Below are 24,790 nucleotides of genomic sequence, written 5' to 3' on the forward strand. Positions count from 1 at the left end.
CCTTGTCTATATCGGCCAGCAGTACCGCAACCGGGCAGCCTAGCTTATGGGCTTCTGCTATCGCATTATGCAACCGTCGGATATTATGCCTCGTTGCCCGATGCGGCATAAAGCCTGATTGGTCCGGGTGGATCAGCTCTAGTATATATGTCCGTAGACGATCGGCCAAGACCTTGCCCAATAGTTTAGGTTCAAAATTCAACAATGATATGGGACGATATGACCCCGGATCCTCAGGGGGTCTGCCCGACTTCAGAAACACGACTATTTCTGCGTGTCGCCAATCAGGCGGTAGCAGTTGAGTCTCCTCGGCCTCCTGTACAACCTGGAGCAGATAGGGGCCTAGCGTCGGCACATGGGGCCGCAAAAAGTCTCCGGGGAATCCGTTCGGTCCGGGGGCCCGACCCGGGCGGGTAGCCATCAGCGCATAGTACACGTTTTATTCATGCTCGGCATTAAGATCTCTTTATAAAGAGATTGACACATTTTTAAGGCAGGTCTTCCCGGGCCAGATCAAACCCAATGCCACCTGGGATGTGTTAGGGGGGTAGAGGACTCGACGGAGAATTGGCTCACCAAAAAAGAGGGGTATATGTGTTTTTTATTGCCATGGCAGTTGCTCGAATGTGTATTGCTACAAGCTGATTAAATCCTGACCCACACTTTTTAAATGGACGTTCAGGTTTTGGGCTATTTACAATATGAAAAACACACTGTATGAGTGTAAAGGACAAAACCGCAGAAACGGGGAGCTCAGATTTGGCGCTCTGTCACAATTGAAGGTTTGGCCGATGTCAATATAGCTGGGTCCTATTTACAGACAAGGTGTTTTGATTCTCTGTTGTGCTATTTGCATCAACATGCTAAAATGCTAGGGATTTCGCGGTATACGGCTGATTCTGGTGTTCTCAGATTTTACTACCCCTTGCAGATAGCACTACTATTACTGCAAATCTCTGATTTATTTTTGTAAGTACAGTTTGTTGCACCCAAACTTTTCTCTCTCTCTGGGATTTCTGATGCACTGCATTATCATGTACCATACTGTATATTATTTATTGCCAAGATATATTCTAGTTTACAACCTGTATGGCTAAATTTCCACAGCTGCTTAAAATCCATCTGTTTAATTCCTGAAGAGGACAATTGATCAGTTGTTATTTGGGGTTTGTAATGTATTTTGAGAAATGTCTCACTTGGTGCTAACCGATTGGTGCTCCTCTAGGGATTTTAAATGCACGTAAAAAATAATATATATGAAGTTGATTAAAAAAAATAGCGTCATCACACGTCATAGTACTATTTTAAATTATTTGCTATATTTGCAGATGCTGCACATCATTCGTAGGAAACCTTTTCCATAGGTCTGACCTCTCTGCTTTGTTAATACTTGTTTTTAAAGAACCTACTAATTAATTGTGAGGGTACTTTATTTTATTTGAAGGTATTGTGCTAATAAATCACAGTTTTTCAAGCACCACATGTCTTGCTACATGTAATTGGCAATTTGAGATACTTATGAAGTGTGTGCCGAAAGAAGGGTGATTAAGCATGTAAACTAGTATCAAGTTTCTAACATCTTCCTAAAAGCGGACTTCTCCTAGAGGCGATGATGGCACATCAACTTCATTGCTATACCTTTCTGTGTCCCCAGAGGACATCTTTCTTGACTCTAGGGGGAAAGAATGTCTCATTTTAATTTCGAAACACAAAAAAACAAAGAAATAACATTAAAGATTTGGAGAACAGGTGAAGGTGTCTTTGGAGAGTGGTGCAACTTGTCCATTCATTTTCAGATAAAGCAGCGAGCTATCTCCTCCAACCCAAGACCCTAAACTCCTCCATGGTTTTAGTCCACATTTCAGAGCAGCCAGTGTAGCGTATATTTTAGAGAGACAGCGGTAACTGTAAAGATTACTTTTGTTGCCCTGTCCCTCCACAAAGCAGAGACATAGAAGTAATTTCATACATTTTTAAAGAACTGTTGCTTAGATCAAGATTCCTAAGCAATGCACAGATAAGCTAAACCCACTGCATCTCACTTCCTATAGCTTGGCTACAGACTGACCCTTTAGTAGACATCACAGTACTTTACAGAGACTTTCTTTTTCGCACACAATATGTTACTTAGTGACTATATTTAACAGTGTGACTCGCCACTCTTCTAGTGGGAAATCATTCCCTTTAGATTGTGTTGGTGCTAGGACATTTATTTACTGTAACTGAAGAAGCAGGTCAATTAATACCCTACCACAAAAAATATTGACTAATTCTGCCTGTGATGATGGAGTGTAATCATGAGTGTCCCTTTAGATACTTCTGCTTGGAACAAGTTTTACAAGGATGTACCTATGTCTGTGTCCTCATCAAAGGATTTTTATCATCTAAATGTACTTATTTTTCATTTGGAACTTTTGTCATCTCTTGTCTAGATGTAAACAGCATCTCACTTCTTCCAATATTCTTTTTCTTAGACCAACCGGTGTATGAAGGAGAAAACTCAGTACAGTGATAGCCCGAGCAGTGAAGAAGACAGAGCCCCAAAAGGAATTGCTGTATCCTACAAGTCATCACACTCTGCGGTAATCATGCAACACCTCCTCAGCCTGGAGCGTTGTACCAGCTATTTTATCAAATGGCTGTCCTCTATGATGATGTTGGGTTGTACAGCTGAAACGGATGAGCTGTGATTGTTTAGTGGGTTAGCAGTAAGGTAATGCAAAACTTGGGATTTAGTCTCCTGTAGAGGTATTGACCACATTGAGTTGGTTTGCCGTACCTGTTGTAAATGAGATCCTCTGCAGGAATTTCACCCTGTCTCTGTAAAAAAAGAGGCTACATTCCCTTTTAATAAAACTAGCAGGACAGTTGAATTAGGAAAAAGAGAGTGACTTTGGCTTCTCAGTACCCTGAAGCCTTCATATGGAAAGGTTTGGGGGTGAATCGGACCTACCAAAATATACCTGTGAAGACGTTCACAGTAGTAAAGAACTCTAGGTAGAAATTTCTGATGAAATGGATCTAGGAAGCCAGGTAGGGTATACAGATCTGGGGAAACATGGAGGGCACCAACAAACCCTATATGCCGAAAGAAGCAAGCTTTGTGTTAATGTAAATGTCCACAGATGCGCTGGAAATGAATTAAATGAAAATGTGTACCCCATAGCAAAAGTATATAATCCCAGACAGTGGACCAGACATGACCTACACCATTATGTGGGGCTGGTAAAGTAAGCAGGTTGTTACTTGGGTGGGTGAGGGACATGTAGAGAATTATAAAGACAAACCCTTAGAAACAAATAGATCAATTATGATAATTATTTTGTGTAGGTCATGGGGTTGTGGTAACTAGTTTCTTGGAGATGGAATTCTTTATTACCACATAATAGCAGTGAATAGACCATGTCTGAAAGAGATAAATAGTGTTGACAAGTGCGCGTAACATAAACCCCTCTATCCACAAAAGGAATTAATTCTGAACCTCTGTTCTGGACAGTAACTCTGCATCTGTGTTTCAGAAACCTGTTGGACCAGACGATATGTAGCAACAGCTGTATATGAGATGGACACTGAGAAAGACAAAGATGCCCAGGCTATCTTCGAACGTAGCCAAAAAGTCCAAGAGGTTGGTGTGTTTGATTTTTTTTCCCCACAGTTACAGAGCAGATATACTGTATTTTGCTTGTGATGAACGCAACGTGGAACTGTTACGGCCGCGAACCACGGAGGTGGAACCCAGAACGTGGCGAGCGTCAGGCGTCGGCACTGACGAGCGTTGACGAGCCTCGTGGGTGGAGCTGAGCTGAGCGGTGTAAGCGGTTGTGAGCAATTGTGGCTGTCGGCGAGAGACCGTGAGTGATCGCGAGTAGTGACCGCAGAGACCCTGTAGATCTTGTAGATCTTGTGGGCGAGACCGGCAGCGGCAGCGGGCGGACAGGCAGTGACAGGCAGTGTCTGCTGTGACTGCCGTGAAGGCAGGTGTTCTCGGCGGAGCAAATAATCAAGTAAGTCGACCTGGGGAGTGTTGGGGAGTGTTGGCCATAACTGCCCTAAGCCAACGAGAGCCTTGAGGCCCAAGGTAATTGGGACTGCGGTCCCCTGGCATTGATCCCTGGCTTGGGCTAGTGGTAAAAGGCACGGATCTGGCATAGATCTGGTACCGCAATTGCGTAATAGCTACGTAAAAGCTCACTCACCCACTCGTCGCATTGTGCTCCTGGCCATCCACTTCCCTTTGCGCTTGCCCCGGCCCCCGCTCTCGGTCTATTCCCGCTCTTGGTCCACTCCTGCTGGTTGCCGCTGGCTCTGGTCTCTCTGGTTTCTCATCCTGCCTTCGCCCCGGTCGGCCTCGGCCTTTTAGATCTCGCTTTCGCCGCTCCAGGTCCCTGCTCAGCTCCCCTCTCCTCTTGGCCAGTCAGTCAGTCGCCCAGGTCGCCTAGTTGCTCGCCAGTCAGTTAGCTCTGCCAGCCCTGGTTCCGCTCCCCCCGCACCCTCCAACCCCCCCAGCCCGTCGCCACCATCGCTGGCCCTACTGCACAGAAGGAATCTGGCCCGTTTCTGCTGGCCCAGTCCCCCTCCCCACGCCGCAGTGCTGCGACTCTACTGGCGATTCGAACAGGTTTCTGCCTGCCGGACAGTTGTGGACGCGGCGTCTGGGGGTTGGGAACTGGGAGTCTAGCAGGGGTCTTAGGTTTCAGGGTTTTCCCCTTGGTGCAGTTTAGGATCAGCTGATGGGAGGCCGCGGGTAGGGAACAGCAAGCGGTTGTGTAGGGGTTAAGAAAGCGGGGGGGTGCCCTTGCGTATGCCTTTGCATACTGCTACAGTTAGCTGAGTCTGTTCCTTTTTTCTAGGACAAGGTCGGACAAGCCCAGCAAGCCTGACCTGGAGGCAACTTGGTCTTTTACGCCTCCTTTTGTTCCTGCATACACATCCTAGCTTGGTTGGCACAGCTGGCAATTAAGGGTGTGTCTGACAAAGGGCTCGAGCGAGCCAGTCTATTAATTTACAGATTTTAATAGTCTCGCACAACAACAGAAGCGATGAGATCCGGGAACATGAGAAAAGCACCTCCCGCTTTAAAACGAAAAATCAAAACGGTTGGCTGCGGTCGCGGAGTCTGCTCTAGCCAACCTGGCGAACCCACTGGATCCCTTGGTTTCACCGAAGGCCCCCAACCTGCCACCAAAGGGACGGCAACATATTAACAACAGCAACATGCTACCTTCTTATATATCTTCTGTGAGCACCTCAAAATCCTTTTCGCTTCTGGACTATTTAAAAAAAAAAACCCAAGGCAATTAAGTCTTGCGATCCTAATCAAGTCACTGAGCCAAATACGCAATTGCCTCATTTGTTTCCAAAACCATCTAACAACCCAGTTCATACTCCGGACGTTTTCATTTTTGGGTCAGTACCCGACGTTCGGAAAACTGTTTCAGAATGCTCAGTGATTGCAACTCAAACACCGGTTCTAAGCCACCACCAACCCTCACCAAGTAAGTCTTCTCCTCTTCATGACACCGTCAATCAAGAGTTCTGTCCTAATCAGCAACCTTTCGTGAGTTCGACTTATAACTTAAGTCTCCAAGCCCCGCATGTATCTCAAAAAGAGAATCTTTTGGTTATGTCATTACATAACCCCCAGGAGTTTGAGGTGGCCCCCATTGCGCCTCACTCTCATTAAACTTTTCCACAAATTCATGGTCAAAAAGACTTGGTCTCTATCTTTGATATACTCAGTCCTTGTCCACCACAGGTCTCAAGTTTCCTGGAGGGGAGCCCAGAGCTAATCAAGCCTCAACAGTGCCCATCCCCAGCAGCAATAACAGCTTTTCCAAAGGTTTTACAAAAAACAGAATCAAAAGACCAACGGCTAGTGGATCTGTCTCTTTGCTTTATGAACTCTCACAATTCACTCAAAAACACACCTAATTCTAGATCTAAAACGGAGCTACACCATGACGCCTCTACAATCACGAGCATCTGGCCTCAATTACTTCAGACTTTTCAATCTACAGTCACGGCCCTAAACTATCACTCCGACAAATTAGACATCCAGGTGGATTTATTGAACACTTTAGCATTGTTTACAGCAGGGATCGATAGTAAGCTGGATAAATTGAACAATCTAATAACGAGTGCGCAAGCATCTTCAAAACTAGTTCAGTCAGTCTGTTGCTGCTCGCCTATTATCGATTCCCTTTCCTCGCTCCCATATTTTCTAACTAGCGTCCTAAATGAAGTAAAGTTGCTGAAGGGTGGTGGCGTACCGTCACGTCCTGATCAACTCTCTCGAACGCTCCCAATTCACAAATCAGAATTGGTGAATATCCCGTTACCAACGACCACTGGGTTACAGACAAGAGGGGAACGAAAATCATCTATGACACAGACCGACCACCAAGATGACTCATCAAGTCCAAGGTACTTCATGTCTGGCGGCACCGTTTGTACAAGCGGTTACAAGCCCTCAGACAGCAAACGGGCTTCCCAATTTCATCGATAACAATGTGGCAGGGACAAGTGTCAATCCAGCTGCCGCTGCCCCAACCATCTCTGAAACACACCATCCTCCCTCGCTACCTTGCAGTAAGAGAGCGCAAACGTCAGCGAAAACAAAGGAATAAATTAAGACTTAATACAAAAGTCGACCTTCCTAAATTATTCCCGTTGTTTTCAATTGCCACCAACAAAAATACCCTAAGCGCTCTACAATCTCCAGCAACGCTAATAAGCTCTTCTCGAAGCCCCCACATGGCAGACATAACCACAACTGCCAATCAACAGATCCTTGCGAGCAGTCTTGAGCGAAGCACCTTACCAGCGGAAAACGAGGTATTAGAGTCTCAGCCGGATATAAATAAACCAAGAGGCAAATCCAATGAGTTAACTACAATGAGGACATCAGTCACAACACTCCAACCCCAATCAGTAGTGCTGCTAAGTCCATCTCGGCATAGATCCAATTTTCATAATACAATCTTCAACAATACATCAATTTTATTGAAAGATTCTCGGATACCCAGGCAAGGCACACAGGACCTTCCTCAACCCCAACAGAGAGCACACTTAGACTCCCTAATTGCCAAAACCACACAGGCCAATTTAAGCCGGAACACCGATATCGCTAATAGCGACCCACAGCATTCAAAAATTCTTCTTGCCCCCGAATATAAATCAAAAGGTCGGCAGGACATACTCAATAGATCAAATATAATTATATTAGTAAATGGTGTTCCGGGTTTTGAGGCTTTGACTTTGGACGATATCGAGTCTATTGAATTTCTCCCTCCAAGGGGTACCCAACCCTCAGAGGTAACCCTGGTGTCTTTTAAGTCCACCACTTGGGTACGAGTATTCTTAGATCAAAAGGACACATTTCGGAAATGGGGCATCAAAATCTACCCCCACTCCATTCCAGGCTACCCTACAGTGCTATCACAACAGTCCCCCACCTCGCTAAGATCTGATAGCTTTAGGTCTGGAGGGAAAAATAGGCCATACTCAATCCTAAAAAACGCCTTAGGATCAATACAATCGACTGACGACGGAGGGACTAATCTCCTGAATTCCGATAAAAATCCTGACTGGGGTTGGCTACCAGCTGCCCTGTCTCGTAATACATCAGATTGACCATGTGACGAACACCGTGCAGCTCAAATCCGTAAGGCCCAGGTCCAATCAAGATGCCACCTATCTCCTCTCATAACTACCCCGACCCCTCAGTCACAGTCTTTGCTCACCCTATGTTCATGGAATATTAGTGGTCTCTCTCCGAAAATCACCAACTTGGAGATGCATTCCTTTATTTTTGGTCATGATTTAATAGCCCTTCAGGAAACCTGGGCCTCCCAAATCAGTCCAGTCATTGGTTTCATCGAATTCTGGAAACCGGCAATCAGAACCTGTCTCTATGGCCACCCCAAAGGTGGTCTGTCGATCTATGTTTCAAATAATTTAAAAGGCCCGATTGAGTTACTGAACTTTGACGAAGACTGGTTACTCGGAGTCAAAATTAGCGCATGGAACAAACAGCGATCTCTTTTACTCCTGAATGTGTACATTAATCCGAGCACTCGCTCAAAAAAGGCCCATCTAACACGTTTAATGAAAATCGTGTGTGACCTGGCGGTGGATTATCCCCATTCAGATTACATTATTACCGGAGACTTTAATACTAACCTCTTCCAGGGTAATCCTATTGATTATGAAGGGCTTTTTGCATTCACAACCACGGAAGTCAAGGCACAGTCCAAACCCCCAAACCAAGTGTATTGTGGCCTTGGCGAGCTTTGTGTGCTGCAATTTTACAGCATAGGTTTTCTGGTAATGAACGGCAGATCTATGAATGATACTCCTCCTAACTGGTCCTGGACAAATGGCCGTAAATGCTCCTACTTAGACTATACCATCTGTAATTCAGCGCTGTTCCACCACTTGGGTAACTATAGCATTCTTCCTCGATCAGAAAGTGATCATCGTCCACAAGTGGTTACCCTCAATATACAGCCAGAGTACCATAAACTTGCTTCAACAACATGCCCAGGAATCTACACAGAAAACCTAAAACGGTTAAGATGGAATGACGACATCAGCTCAAACATCATGAAAGCATGCTTGGTATTTATAACAGAAAGCACGGATGCAGTGGTTTTCTCCACTGGCGCGTGGTCGTCCTTCTGCTCCAAATTGAAAAGCCGTTTTCCATCTAAACAACATGTACACAAGGCTCATTTTAGCCGCCAGTTCTCAATCTCCAGTCAAACAAGGGTATTGAAGAAATCTAGAGACAAAGCTCTGCGGATTCTCAAGTCATCCCCAGGAAACAACGAGTTCTTGATTGGGTATAAAACCAACCAAAAATTACTCAGGGAGGCTATACAAATTGACAAACTGCGCCATCTAGGCCAATTTTGGTGTAAACTTTTATGGGAGAGCAAAAACTGCAACTCTAGAAGATTCTGGGCCTTAATCAATCGCCAAAACTCCAGCTCATCTAGATTTGGGACAGCAAACATTGCAGAAGCCGACTGGTCTGCCTATTTGACAGGCCATTTTAGGGCCTCCGAGGTCTCAGCGTCTATAGTTTCATGTGCTTCTAACCCATTGACAACAAATTAATATTTGAACTGGAGCAGGTCCATGGATTGTTTAGACCCACGAAGTGAAGACCTACAGGTCACCCAAGAAATGGTCACTAAAGTATTATTAAAAGCAAGACCAGATGGCGCTCCGGGTCCAAATGGCCTACCACAGACCTTGTTATGGTCAAGATACCTAACCAATCTCTTTAACTTCGCATTGACAAGCTCAACTATACCGGATTCATGGTGAGGGGCAAAAATCCACCCGATCTACAAGTCAGGCTCTCAGGCCTCGCCAAACAACTATAGATTAATTGCCCTATTAGACATTGAGGCCAAGTTTTACGCAGGAACCCTACTGGAGGAGCTGAGATCCTGGGCCGAGCAGAACAACTTGATTCCAATGAATCAAACTGGCTTCACCGCTAATTCCGGCACTGTGACCAACTTACTGACATTGTCTATAATTGTCGATAAAGCATTAGTTACATCCAGGGTGTTTTTTTTGCTGTTTTGTAGATTTTAAAGCCGCATTCGATCGGGTACCAAGGGCTGCTCTATGGGAGAAGTTAAAAAAATGGGGGATCCCAGCCAAACTCCTGGATGCGATCATCCAACTGCACTCGGGCACATGGGTGCAAGTGAAGTTGGGGACTGGCACACATCTCTCTCGGAAAATCATGACAACCAGAGGGGTCAAACAGGGATGTGTGCTGGCCCCCCTCCTTTTTAATTTGTTCATAGCGGACCTGCCATCCTCCCTTGAAGAAATAAATAGCCACCCGCCCAAGATGGGAGGTGTATCAATAAGTAATCTTTTATATGCCGATGACCTGGTCCTTTTTAGTCTGACACGGGTAGGGCTGCAAAGGCTACTAAATAAACTAGAAATTTACACCACCATGAATAGATTAGAGGTTAATTTAAAGAAAACCCAAGTGGTTATTTTCGGTAGAAAACGTTACCGTGGTGGAGGATGGCTGTATAACAACATGAGTCTCACAATAGGAAATGCATATAAATATCTAGGGGTCAATTTTGACTCCAGGGGCAACTTTAATAAACAGCGTAAGGACATTTCAGTAAAAGCTATGAATCTCCAGGTGAACCTCTGCAAGCTTTCAAGAAATCTGTGTGGCCCAAGTCTATCCCCATTATTGGAAGTTATGAGAGCAAAAATTGGGCCGACATTGACATACGGCGCTGAGATTTTTAGGGGGAAACTAAACTCCCATCTTTAACCAACATGTGACCAAACTCTACAAAAAAATTCTCCATTTGCCCAAAACTGCCTCTGCTGCTCAGATTAGACTTGAATTGGGCTTATTAAATTATGAAATTTCTGGTACTGGAATGTATTTAAATCTGTGCCATAAACTGAGACAAGCAAACACAGGCTCATTGGAGTCTTTAATTTTGCTGGATATCTACCAGAAAAACCCATGCGGCTCTTCTAGTCGTTTTTTTAAGGATTCGATCCAAGAAATGTCTGCAGACATGCATGGGCAACAATGATCTCGTATGGTCGGTTATCCCCCGCATCCTACCTATCCTGTACTTACTCCTTGCACCTAAAACTCAGTTTTATGGCTGTCAGACTGGGCGATTGGCAATTCTTAAAAGAACTGCCCGTCTGGCGCCGTCTGTCAGAGGATGTAACGTGCAGAGGGTGCGGCATGACTCCTAAAACCCTGGAGCACATAGTATGCCTTTTTCCCTCTTTTATGTCACAACGTAGACGTAAACTGAAAATTGAGTGGAATAGGCTGGGAATCCGGAAGTGTAGACAAGCAATTATTGCAGCTTTAATGCCAGAAAACACAGCTCTAAATATTGCTTTTACAACCTTTATACGACCTGCATACCGCACTTTTAGGCAGTAACGGGAATGGTATGTCATCGTGCCCTTTTTTAAGAGCTATTCCATTCCATTCTGCAATCTATTTAATGCTGCTAAATTGCTCTTACTTGACTGCAGCTTTGTACCATCTGCTGTTATTTTACGAAATATTGGATTGCATTTATGGCTGACTGTTAAACACCTGAAATCGAATGCATTTTAACCGTCATGTTGTCATTGCCATTTTGCATACTAAGTTCCTTTACCATTTACACACCATTGAAGCTTTTAATGCAATTTGAAGTTTTTAACAACCACTGCTCTTATGCTATGGTTTTTTGTTCTTTTTTTAATAATGTGTATTGCTGTTGTAACTTTGAGATGTTCTTTTAAGGATATTTTTATATCCAAATAAAGTATATATACTACTATCATTTTGCTGTTGCTTAGAGAGTTGATGATTCACATGTAAGCAATAGGAACGGGTTCTGTCTGTACCTTACAACTCCCACATATAGTGGATATTTGTCCTCAAGGTGAGTTTGACTACATGTTCCTATGCTTAGACCAAACTGTTTATATTAGGCCTTGCCTAGACAGCACATAGGCTTCAAGATCTTTTGTTTTCTAACAGTGGGCTTAGAGGCCACCCACTGCTTCCCTATTGATTGTCTTCTTTGCAACCCTCATTTGCTTGCTGCTCTGCTTGGCCAACTGCCTTAGGTTACCTTTCTCTGTGTTTTTGTCCCTCCCAGGGAGTATGGGCGCATTAATTGTGTCCCTCCACTGCTCATTTGTTTAGGCGCTGCTTTATTCTTTTTGTTTAAGCACTCTTTTTCTTTTTCAGCTGACATGCTCGTGTACTTCTCCTACCTCCTTGTTCTTCCAACCGTCCCTCATCCATGATGCTGCATGCCCCCACCCACCCTTCCTAACTACATCGTCCATGTTGCTGGTTGCCCCCGTTATCCATATTGCCGCTTGCACTACACACTTCAACTCTTGTCCGTGTTGCTGCTTGCTCCTATCATGTCGTCCTCACCCGTGTCACTGCGTACTTCCACCCTCCCTCCCTCGTCCGTGTTGCTGCTTGCCCCACCCTCCCTTCCTTGAAATGCAAGTTAACACAAATGTATTTTTGTTTTACATGGGTGTAGGATGCTGGCTCTACGTAATGTATCCAAAATCTGAGACACCGTGTAAAGAATCCAGGGGTTCCCTTACTAGTGGACAGGGGCTTGCTATGAAATCCCAAGGTGCTCTATTAGGGGGTAGTGTGGTCGAGCAGCCTTAGGGTTAACACAGAGGAGTACAGGGTGCAAAACAGTGTCGGGAGCCCTATAGGTTTCAATGGGGATTGGTCACTGTAAAAAGAGTCTGCAGGTTCTGGCTAGGAAGCCAATTGGGAGGAGCCAACAACCGAGTTCAAGGCTTGTGATTCTTGGGGACGTTGGGACACCTTGGGTCCTCTTCTTCACGACCCGGGGGCGACGGATGCAGAGGTGCCATAAGCCATCCGGTTCGGGGGAGAGTCCACGAGGGGTGAAACCTCAACGGACTCGAGCTCTGGAGGGCTAGGAACCTTGTTGGATCCGGTGACCCACTTCAACTCGGACCGGAGGTGATGGGTGTAGTGGTGACTTTGGTAGTCAAGTTTTGCTGGTTCAGGAGGCTTCATAGTCTTATCTTTTGGAGTTTCTGCAGGATGCGTGGAACAATTCCACTGTTCTTTGGGAGGTCTTGCTCCTTATTGAAGACAGGCAGTCCACCCATGTTTTGGAGGCATACACCTGCAGGACGAGTCGTATTTGGTGCAGGTTCGACAGAGAACGGCAAACAGGACAGCAGGGCTGGGGCCAAGTCAGGCGCTCCCTTCAGTCTTCTGCTTTTGCGGCTCCTCGTGTCCTTCTTTTTCGTAAGTTGTCAGGATCTGTTTCTCTGGTACCAGGGGCTCCCCTAAATACTGAATTTAGGAGCGTTAGGGGAGTGTAGGGTACTGACCCTTGGGGTTACTATGCCCCCTATATGATCACATACTGTGGGAAGTGGTTATAACCCTGTCCCAGAATTCCTTAGTATGCCATCACAAAGATGGCTACTTCTGAGAAATCGTGTCCATCTCACAGTAGCCCAGCTTAGTGGTGGTACTAGCCTGGGGGTGGCACGCCTACCTGACTAGCTAATTTTCCTGCCTGACCAGGTGCCAAGGAAGCCCGGGACAAAGGGGTTGGTTTCTTCTCCTGTTAGGGGGAGCCAGATTTGCATTTCAGAGGTGGCAGGCAGCTCTTTGAGGCTTGCCGCCAAGGAAGGCTAATCAGCAGGTCAACCTGTGTGGAGGGGGTGTTACACCCTCTTCCCGGACAGGCTTTTGTTCTGCGTCTCCTGAAAGCTGACACTGTCTTCCTAAGATGTCAAAACAGTGCCTTGGGTGGCAGACTGGCAGAAACCAGTCAGCAAGTACACCAGAGGCTTGTAGGTTTTCATAGGGCACCTCTAAGGTGCTCTCTGTGTGAATGTATTGGTAAAAACAACACTGGCATAACATAAGGTGTATTTGTAAAGCGCATGTTCACCCACAGGCATCTTGGCGCTGAGAACAGACGTGTATTGCTACCCAACTCAATGGTACTCATTTTATTGACTTCAGACGGATGAAAGGCTGAGTGAACCTGCAGGGATTTGAACCTGTGACCATGAGGTTGAACATAGACCTCTGCAGTAGACTCATTAGTCCACTAAGCAACTAGACCTGGCATCAGTGTAGGTTTACCAATACGAGATGTTTGATACTTTACATCCATATTTTCAGTGAAGCCATCATGGGGCTGGGGAACTAATTTTCACCAGTGTCCAGCACTTATTAAAATGACTTGTACTGGCAGTAATATTATTGACCAGCACAGGGGCATATCTGCTCATGCAGGTATGTCCTCACATGTAATATTAAGCACCCTTCCTTAGGGCTGTCAGGCCTGCTGTAGTGGCGACTTACAAATATCACATGCAGTGGTAGGGGGGCATGGCACACAGGGATGTGTGACATGTTGTGTTTTCACTTTTGTCAGCAGCAAGATACGCACCTGCAATGGCAGTCATGTATGTGCTTGGTGAGGGGCCCCTTAGGGTGGCACAATTCGTGCTGCGCCCTTTAGGGATCCTCTTTAGTTCCTCTGGCCCTAGGTACCAGGCTACCATTCACTGGGGACTTACAGAGGGTGCTAAAGGTTTTTCCATTTGGTGGACCAGTTGTACAGTTTTTTGGGACGAGAACACTGGTACTGGGGAACTGGTTAGTAGGAACCCAGTACACTACAGTCAATGTTGCATCAAATACCAGGCAAAAAGTGGGGGGTACTGTATCAAAAATCCAGTTTCCTAAAATGAGAAATTCTAATTCAGGAAAAGCTACTGAGTCTTTACCTCCAGTCATTTTTCTCTAGTTCCTGCTAGATACAGGCAAAGATGCAGGAAAGTGTATTAGAGATTCTGATCTCTCCTCATGACCAGTGGTAAATGTCATCTGACGTGCAGAGAGCAAATATTTGCTCAGTGAAAACAAACTGATTTGCACAAAGGCAGGGGATGTTGTTTGAGTGCAGTTAACACAATCTAAAGGTGATTTTATTCTGCTCAAGGATAGAAGACTCATTTGGCAAGTGTAGTGTTGGTCTCTTAATTACTGTACGAAAGGCAGCTCTAAATGCTGTGAATTCTTGCTCTGCTGTCATTTTGTTTTAAAACCTGGTAGAAGGACATGGTTTGCGGTTTGTGGCGATTGTAATTTGAGGAACTTAACATATCGGACTGAGGGCAATCTGTTGTAGTCTGTGTCATTGGAATACCCCATGATTGGCTCTTGTTAATATTTATTTATTTTGAGAGTTTTCTATAGCGTGAACAAGACCGTGAGTAGGGTATCAGAACGCTTTACAATACAGAGCAGAGAAAGAATAAAACATTTTAAGCATAAAACATCTTTAACAAGGTTCAGCAGATAGCAGAGACAATAATAGAGATGATTTGTTCGGTTCAGTAGGAACAAGTTCGAGTAAGAGTGAGTCATAGAGGCAAGGGTGTCATCGAGGGAAGTATAGAAAACAAGTTTGAGGTAGTAGACTGGTTCAATGCATTGCAAGTCAGTGGGATAGCTGGTGTGATAGTATGGCCCCAGACGGTGAGGAATTAAGGGAGGAATTTGCTCATCGGGAATGATTTGGCTTCCCTTGTTGAAGCCTTATGGATGAATATTTCTTTGGTGAGACTGTCCTACAAGTAAAAGACCTAAACTTGAACCTGCTTAAGATCTCTGTGGGTATTTTGAAAATTAACCCCTTGAATGCCCCGCCCTTTCCCCGCCCTGTGCCGGCCCTTTCATTAGCGGGCGGGGTTCATGACGAGATAGTCTCGTCATGGGCACAGCGCAACCGCGGCCCATGACGAGACCATCTCGTCATGGGCACTCAAGAGGTTAATATAGGGTTTCATGATATTTCCAGTGTATTTTGAGTAAGTAACTCAAGAGCATGCAAAGGAATCCAGAAGAAAATTGTTTTTTATTAGGAGTGTGTGAAACAGTTCCTCTTATCCCATTCAAAGCTTTCTAGAATTAGTGTTGTCGGTAATGTATTGTGTTGCTTTATTTCTGTTCTCTTCCAACATAAATATTTCAGGTAGAATAGGGATAATTTTATTTGCCTTCTACTTATGCGGCAGACATAGTGTCTCAAAAGCATATATTGCTGTTATAGTCTAACTCTAACATTAACGTGATTTATGTTAACTTGTAAGGGATCTTGCTATGGTTTGTTATGACACTAGGTGAAGGAACAGTGCAAGTTAGACATATGTGCTGAATAATGTAGTTTATAGCCCTGGAAGGAAATCTGGCATATGCTGAGCTAACTCAGTGAATCTTGATGCGTCTGTTGACATTGAGACAGAGAGCTCTATATCCATCTCTGCCTTTATTGCCATCAATAATGTTGACATGATAGCTGAACAAGGCAAAATTAAGATAAATACATTCACAAAACTGTTGTGTGTAACAAATGCTTTAAATCATTACTTGTGCGCATCTGTTACTTACGAATGAGTATGTCTTAGAGAAGTGATCCAGCGTGAGACTGGGAAATGGGGAACAACATATACCGATATCCTCCCTCTGTCGCAGACCTGTCATCACGCACACTCATTCATACATGCATTCATTGGTGGGGCCCATAACACCAACTCACACACGTCACCATTCACGAGTCTACACACACAGGAGGGATGAGTAATTCAAGCGCTGGACATGTGGGGGGGTACCTTATTACCTATAGGAGAAATATTTACAATAAATACATTATGTACATCTGCATCTGTAGAATCCTAGCTTTAACATCAAGGCACTCCACCACTTGGTCGATGGACCAATTAGTTGGACTGGTTGATGGTGATTGTCAAGACCAGCTTAACCTCACTACAAAAATACATTGAATTGCATAATTAATTGACTCTAAAAGAATCACGAACACCTTAAATCATTTAAAAGATTTTATGTAATTAATTTGCGTAAAGAAAATTATCATTTATTCTCTCACTTTTAATTTTCACTTGAGCATTTCCATTTATTCAGGACATTAATCAAGAAACTGTTTAATAAAAGTCATGAAGAGAAATGTAGGTTTGTATTCATTTCATTATTCTCAAAATGGTTAAAAATCAATCCTTGGTCATGTAACTGACAGAGGGTTCCAAAAAGTGAAAGATCAGTGAACCATAGTTTAAAACATGCATTTAATTCTAAAGATTTCCTACACTAAAACCTTCCTACCAAGCACTAAAACCCCAAATTACTTAATTAACCCTTGACCTCCTCGACGACTTCTCTCACCCAGGCTAGTGTCCCGCAAAGATCTCGAACCTACAGAGGTCATCAGTGCACAGTCTGGCATAATTCCAAGCTCCCATCATCTCTCCAAAGCAGCTTTTCTCCTCCGACTTCTCTGACACCAAACTCCAATTTTGGTCTGATATTTATACTGTGTTTGCTGGCTCTCTACCCTCAAATTTGATTATTTATTTATTTATTTATTTAGAGAGTTTTATAGAGCGCGAACAAGATCCTTGCGGATATCAGAGCACTTTACATTAATTCAAATGTGAATTATCAAACAGGATAAAAGCCGGTAGCAGTCAAATAAACAACATTTAATACAAACAGCAGCAGGATAGATACAGGGAAAGCATCCCCAATGCGAAAAGTCCAGGGCGAGGGGGCTGTTTGGCACATAAAATGGGAGGGTATACACGTACAGGATCTGTAAAAGTCGGTGCGTATAAGGATTGTGTTCATGTGAATTTTGCCATGAGAATAGCTTTAACTTCCTTTTTGAAAGCTGCGGTAGAGGCATCCAGTCTGGTTTCGGGGGGTAGAGTGTTCCAGATTCTGGGGGCCATCCTCGAGAAGGATCGTTTGTATGTTTTCTTTTTGTTGAACCTTTGAGGTTTCAATAATAGGTTTTCGGCACTTCTTGAGGATCTTAGACCACCAAATATCGTTAATTTCTGTGCGAGGTAACTGGGAGTATTATGATGTAAGGCATTATACGTCATGTATGCTAATTTTAGATGGATCCTGGCTTCAAGCGGTAGCCAATTCAAGGCTTTTAAGTCAGGGGAGATGTGTGAACTTCTTTTCGAGCCAGTGATGAGTCTCGCTGCAGCGTTTATTGAGGCTCTTAGGGGCGCAGTTGTCGCTTTGGGAAACCACAAAGGGAGACACTACCGTAATCCACACGAGGGATGACTAGCGCTTGTACTGCCAACTTGAAGTCATTGACTGAAAGGAAGGGTTTCAGCTTCCTCAATGTATTTATCTGGAAGTTTGCTCCCTTTGTAGCGTTGCTAATGTGTTTTTGCATAGAGAGGTTGCTGTCAAGAGTGATACCCAGAGATTTCGCAGAGTCCACAAAGGTTGGTTGCACGTTGACTGCGGTAAGCTGTTTGATCAAGTCTTGCATTAAGGGGACTCTGGCAGGTGGGGCTATAAGGAGTAATTCTGTTTTTAGAGCGTTCAGTTTGAGATGGTTATCTGCAAGCCAGGACTGGGTATTCCTGAGAGTGGAGTTCAGCAAATTGATGTCTTCTGGGGTGTTGATCTTGAGGTAGAGTTGTGTATCATCAACGTACATATGAAATTGTACGTTAGAAGCATGGAACATTTTGGTGAGGGGTTCCATGAATAGGTTAAACAGTGTCGGAGAAAGTGAGGACCCTTGCGGCACTCTCAACGTTACTGGTGAGGAATTGGAGAGCGTGTTGTTGACCTTGAATTTTTGAATACGGTTATGGAGGAAAGAGGTAAACCAGTTTAACACTGTCCCTGATAAACCCATTCTGTGTTCCAGGAGATCTAATAGGTTCTCGTGTTTGACCGTATCAAAGGCTGATGATAGGTCTAGTAGGATGAGTAAGCAAGATCCGTTCTGGTCAAGGATTTGTAGCGCATCATCAATAATGTGTATCATGGCAGATTCGGTGCTGTGGCCTGCTCTGAAACCTGATTGGTGTTTATCAAGGAGGTCAAAGTGATCAATGTGTTTAGTCAATTGGCGTTGTACACATTTTTCAAGAAGTTTAGCCAAGGTGGGAATATTGGAAATAGGACGATAGTTATTAAGGTCGGTAGGGTCGGCTGTAGGTTTCTTTATAATGGGTGAGACCTGTTCTATTTTGAGGGAGTCCGGTATGCAGCCTTGTTGAAGAGAACTATTAATGATTTTGGTCCAGAGTGGAAGAAGCCATGGTGCGAGGTCTTTGACAGCATTCGCAGGGAGAGGATCAGTGAGGTGATTGGCCAGCTTCAAGGCGTTGAGAATCCTGCCTAAAGTTTCTTCGGTGTACGAGTCAAAGGAAGACAAGGTTGCATCGTTTTTTGGGCCAGACTTAAGGGGGAGTTGGCATGGCGGGGTAGGGAGGGTGGTGTTGATTTTCGTAAGAGGATCAGTGCGTGGTAATCGGTCATTTAGGAGATCCATCTTGATGTTGTCGATCTTCTGATTAAAGAAGGTAGAGAATTCTTCACAGTTGGGTTGTGGGCGAGCTAAGTTTTGTAGCCGTGGAGGTGCGTCCTTGGATTGTGTTTTTATTAACTCAAAAAGTTTTTGGGGACGATTTTTAGCTTGGTCTAATTGGTGGCTGAAGAAGTCTGCTTTAATGCGCTTGATCTTTTTGTAATAAGCATTTCTCTTTTTCCTTAGTACTTTGAGGTGATTAGCAGATGGGGCTGATCTCCAATTGCGTTCCAGGGTTCTGAGGGCCCGTCTATCCTCATTAAGAAGACCGTTGTACCAGGGCTTAGAGACTTTAGTGGGAGCTCTCTTATGTTGCAGGGGGGCTACCTAATTGATTAACGTGGACATGGCGTTGAGGTAGCAGTTGGTGAGGTCTTGGACGTCGGAGGTACCTAGAGGGGGCTGAAGCAGGTTGCAGCTGGAGGAGGGTAATGAGTTAGGGTTGAGATTTTTCAGGTCTCTTTTCCAGATCTTTGTTTTTTTAGAATGAGCCGAGTTGAGTTTTAAAGTTTCCTTATTGTAGAAGGTGATAATATGATGGTCCGACCAATCACAGGGTTGGATCGACTCCAGCTGAATGACGTCAGTTTTGGAGATTATAAGATCAAGGGTTGAGCTTTTGTTGTGTGTCGGGCTGTTGCAGGTTTGGATGAGGGCTAGATCATCCAGGAAGTTTTTGAGGCTGTTAACCGCGGCATCATTGTTGTCATTCCAATGGAGATTGAAATTGCCAAGGAATATTTGGGTGGTTTGCCGCCCGTTGTTAGTAGAGATCATGTCCATGAAGTGTTCAGTGAAGAGGAGGTTGTCTCCTGGGGGATGATAGATGATGTGGAGTGAGCATACTAGTTTGCATTGCAGCTAATGTCCAGGCATAAGTATTTACACGAGGGGAAAATAGGCGATATGGCTCTATTTACAGTGAGGTTGCTACGATGACTACAAGCTATACCTCCCCCTATCTTGTCCGATCTGTCCAATCTAATGATGTCATAGTCTGGTGGGACTAGGATGTCGATGAGTGGGGTGGAGGATTCTGTTAGCCAGGTTTCAGTTAATACTATCAAGTCCAGCTCCTGTGACATGATGAGGTCAGCTATATCGACTGCGTGTCTAGAGGCCGATCTACAGTTTAGCAAAATACATTTAAGATGGGGTGAGACGAGGGAGGAGGAGGAGTCCTGAGTGAGAGGGATTCTTCTAAGGTTGTTATCGCTGACTCCTCTGTTGTTGTAGGTAGCAGGTCTTAAGGGGTTGAGAGGGATAGTCAGGATGGTCAACTGAGAGGCCGTACAGGGGTTGGGGAGAGCGGGATCGTAAGAGTGTAGAAGAGAGAGAAGGTCGCTCTCCGAGAGCTGATTGGTGCTACGCATAGGGCGTGTACGTGTGTTATGGGACGGGACTGTTTTCCAACTGGGTGGAGGAGTTTTAGACTTGGAAGAAGTGTGGTGTGTGCGCTCGATTGAGTTATAGGTTTTAGAGGAAATAGAGTGCCATGATTGTCTCGACAGCACCTCTTTAAAAGAGTGGAGCTCCGTTTTAATTTGGAGCAGCGCGATCATAATTTCGTCTAGTCTGGGGTCTGGAGCAGATATAGGCGAGGTAAGTGTAATGCATGTGGATGGCTGCTATGAGGACAAGATGGGTGTGTGAGCAGTAGCTGGTATGCAAGGTGGTGGAGGCATTGCCGTGCGTGAGTGTGGGTGGGTTGTGGGTGTGGGTGGGGGTGGGTGCATAGTGGGAGTGGTAGGCTGATGTGTGGGTGTAGGAAAAGAAGGGACGGGAGTAGGAATGGTGGCTTGCACTGCCGGAAACTAGGTTTCTGAAAGATGGTGGGGTGTCAAGTTATGTGCCAGCAATCTGCGTGGAGGGGGGTGGGTGTGCTGTGGGGAAGATGTGTAGGGAGAGGCACTATGGGGCGTAGATGAGATAATGGTAGAGAAAGTATCTATGGGAGATAAGATGTTACAGGGGAGGGGGGCAATGGGCTTAAGCAGAGGGGGTTCCAAATCTAAGGGGGGCGCATGCTATCTCAATCATGAAGGGCTGAAGAGTGATTGGGTGCAGTGATGTGGGGTGTGTTGATGGGATTGATGGTGTTCAGGGGGGGGGGTTGCCAAAAGAAACCGGTGCTAGCGGTGTCAGGGGCGGACTAAGGGTGAGGGTGTCAGGCGTGCAGGGTGGGAAGGAGGAGGTGACGTGCGGTGTGTGGAAGGGAAGGGTAAGTTGAGTGGGGGACGGAGGAGGAAAAGGAGGAGGAGGGGTGGTGTTGTTTGCCAGTGTGGGCAGTGTTATCAGTTTTGTGCTGGTGCGGGGAGTGGGTTGAGTAGCCAAGTGGGGGTTAGACACTGTTATTAATGATGGGGAAGATGTTGTCAAAAAGGTTTAAGTTATGGTCTGTGGCTTGGATGAGGATAGTACCATTATTGTATATAGTGATAGTAGCTGTCGCACGAAAGAGCTGGGAGGGGAAAATATCGAAAGCTGTACCGTGAGGGGTTTTCCTCGTGGAGGAGATCGAGAGCGAAGTTAGGGAAGCTTATCTCCATTGGGCTCTGCGTTTCGTGTGGAAAATGAAATCCGTGGTAGTAATCCCACTGTGAGGTGAGAAATAAGGATCAGCGAAGAGAGTTTCGGGGTGAAGTTTTAAAAAGTTGTGCTTAAATCGTTTGGCAGATTGTTTGGTGAGATTAGGGGGATAAGTGATGCTATAGGAGTGCGTACCTGCACGCTCCATGGTGATGCGGATAGCACGGTAAGAGGCAAAACGTGCTAGGGGTAGGTTGATGACAGCCACGGGCGCCGAGTGAAGGTTAGGCTGAGAGGCACACAAGGGAAGGAAAAGGAAAAAGGGACAGCACGAGGGTTTAGAGGTGGAGAGGCTGGAGGTGTGTAGTGTGAGGGATTTACAGTAAATTCGCTTTGCATTGAGGGGAAGGGGAGGTCAGGCTAATGAGAGGTGGAGGGTGGGGGGGAATCTAGGAGGGTCGCATCAAAGGCAGCGAACAAATAAAGCAGTTATGTGGTCCATTGTCAGTTTCTATAGCCTATGGGAGCAACCGTGTAGTCCTATTTCCATGTCCATAACGGAAGTGGGGGCTCTGGGGGACCAACAATATAGTCTAGTTTCGCTGAGCATAGGAGCTGAAAGATGGAAAGGAAGTCCTATTTCAGTGTTGACTGATTTACGTCAGTAGCTGTGGCCGGTGCTGGGAGTGGGCAGGAGAAGGAGATATTTATGGTCTCGGCCATTTTAGGGGAGAATAAACTATGGTTGCTGCCATCTTAAGTATATCAGAGGACATACATGTGCAAATAAATGATAGTAGAGTAAAATGCCCCAACGAGCGTTACATTGAAGAAACCGATTGTCGATGATAAGATTGTTTAGGCGTATAAAGAATCAGCAGCTGGGATGATCCTGGTCCTCTTTTAATTGGAGGGGGAGCTGTGGCCTTGAAATGTAGGAGTCATTTGTATCCAGAATGATGATAAAAATTTAGACACTGGGGCATCATCGAGGCAGTGAACGCGCAATCCGCGTTATTTTGTGGGTTAAGGTCTCTTTCTTCGGGATCATCCTAGGGGGCGGGGCCGAGAGGCGGCTTCAGACTGAAGCCCGTCGAGCCCCGCTGTCGCCGGTGAGCCCCGTGTGTCCTCGATGGAACAGAACACCGTGGTCAGGAAGGGCTCCGAGTGCAAGCCTCCACAGAGCCGCGCCCAGTACACAAAACGCCGACGATTCTTCCCCTGGACCTCGTCGCTTAACGCTGAATCCCCGATGGGGATTGTGCCTCAGGATGCGGAGAACCCTCCGACCCTGGGGGACAGCAGCGGAAGCCAGAGGCCACGCCCCGCGCAGATGGGGGATGTTGGATGATGGGGGATGTTACTCTGCGGTCCGTGGAGCCAACAGGAGCCAGCAGGTTGTGTCCCGTGGACTATCTCGGGATACCCGAGAGCCGAGGGACAGCGCGGGCCAGCACATGGAGCTCAACCGAGGAACGGCGGTTCCTCACTACCCGCGGGCGACACTACGCCAGGTACTGTCTCCCCTCCATGGAGAGACCAGTAGACGGGATGAGCTGGTGGTGGAGGCTACGGTCGTTTCAGATGCGACACAGACCTCTCCTGTACTGGCGACCGTCGGAGCAGATCCTCGGAGGCGACCTGACCGTCATCGATTCCAGGGTCCGTGTTCAGATAAGAAAGGCTGTATGATAATGATATTAGCAATCTTAAAAAGTTCCAGCAACTCCTGTTACTCATACGAGGACGGTTTTCCAGGATGGCGGTCGCTGATAGGGATATTGCCACGATGGGGATCCCAAGCGCTAGGAGCTTCTTATACGAGCTCCTACCAGGCGGCCATCTTGGCTTACTCATGTACAATGTTTCAACTCTTGTTGTTTCCCTTGCTCTGATTGGTCATGACAATGCAGTTCTCCGCTCTCAGGATATCCGTTCATAACAATTTAGTTCTCAGCTCCCAGGATGTCCATGAATAAGAATGTAGTTCTCAGCTCCCAGGATGTCCGTGAATAATTTTGTTTGAAAAGCTGATAGATACAAATTCAACTGTCCACAGTTCATTAGCAGGCATTCAAAGGTTCATTGGCAGGGATTCAACTGTTCAGTGTCAGGGATTCAGCTGTTTCCACGTGGTCATTCTTTGGCAGGCATTCGACTGTTTCTCTTTGGCAGGCATTCAGCTGTTCTCGTGCTATCATTCTGGCTCTCAACCACTACCGGCATTCACACCAATGGCCTCGAACATAGTCAGCTGGAGTTTCAAAGTTCAGTGGAGCACAGTGCATGCACGAGGTTCCTCCAGCCAGATGATGCAAGCATTCTCTACTGCGCAGAACCAGGAAAAACGAAGCCATCTTGAAACTGGCCACCAGCCAAATTACGATAAACACACACAAAGAAAATGTGAATACACAGAAAATAAGTGTTTTCTGTCCCCCCACTGTTAGACCTGGCACCTTGGCGTGTCTCCCTTCCACTTTTTGTCGCTGTGCCTCATGTGTTTTTATGGTGTTGGCCGCTCAGAGCACTGTGCCACTGCCAACCAGTGCCACAGTGCAAGTGCTCCCTATATAAAATATATATGTTGGTTGGATTCCATGATTGGCTTATTTGGTTTACTATCAGACCCCCGTAAAGTGCACCAGGAGTGCCAGGGCATGTAAATACAAATGCCGCTGGTGGGCTCGCAGCACTGCTTGTGCCACCCACAGAAGCGGCCTGGTAAAATGTGTCTAGGTCTGCCATTGCAGAACCTGCGTGCAGTCTGGTACTGACATGCTGACTGGGCAAGTGCACACACTTGCCAGTTCCTAAACCTTCCCTTAACTTCATATTAGTCACCCCTATGGTAGGCCCAAGGGCAGGGTGCATTGTAAGCATAAGGTAGGACAAGCCCTGATGTGTGTGGCATGTCCTAATAGTGAATTACAGCCATTTTCGTTTTTCACTATTGTAAGGCTACACTGTTCTCATAGGTTAGAATGGGCTGTTAAGATTGTTACATCCTATGATCCTAACAGACCCAGGGAACATGGTGGAAAATCGAGTTTAGTATGCCTGAACTCAGAATAATAAAATACACCTGTTAGCAAGGTTTATTTTAATGTGCTGTGTTCGCAAACGCCACTTTTAGAAAGATGGCCTTTGCTTGCCTAACCATTTCAGCCCGCCTCTGCGTGATGTGTATCTGCTGTCTGGCTTGCGTGAGTGACAGGGCTGGGGAAACCCAGATGGGCAGGGCTAGGTAGCCTGGTGGTGAATAGGACGATTGACAGGTA

The 24,790-nt window shown here is 45.7% G+C and overlaps 1 protein-coding gene across 1 annotated transcript in view; it reads left to right on the top strand.

The window, feature by feature from the left end:
• LOC146871801 (uncharacterized) overlaps window positions 1-24,790 on the top strand; it is a gene marked incomplete at its 5' end in the record, with an annotated part of 718,460 nt that overhangs the window by 293,571 nt on the left and 400,099 nt on the right. Inside the window, 2 exons of the mRNA XM_085651438.1 lie at window positions 2,475-2,582; window positions 3,519-3,625. Of these exons, the coding sequence (XP_085507564.1) occupies window positions 2,475-2,582; window positions 3,519-3,545 (135 nt within the window). The remainder of the gene's footprint in view (window positions 1-2,474; window positions 2,583-3,518; window positions 3,626-24,790) is intronic.

This window comes from Triturus cristatus, chromosome 1_1 (genome assembly GCF_964204655.1).
Source record: "Triturus cristatus chromosome 1_1, aTriCri1.1, whole genome shotgun sequence".
Lineage (NCBI taxonomy): Eukaryota > Metazoa > Chordata > Amphibia > Caudata > Salamandridae > Triturus > Triturus cristatus.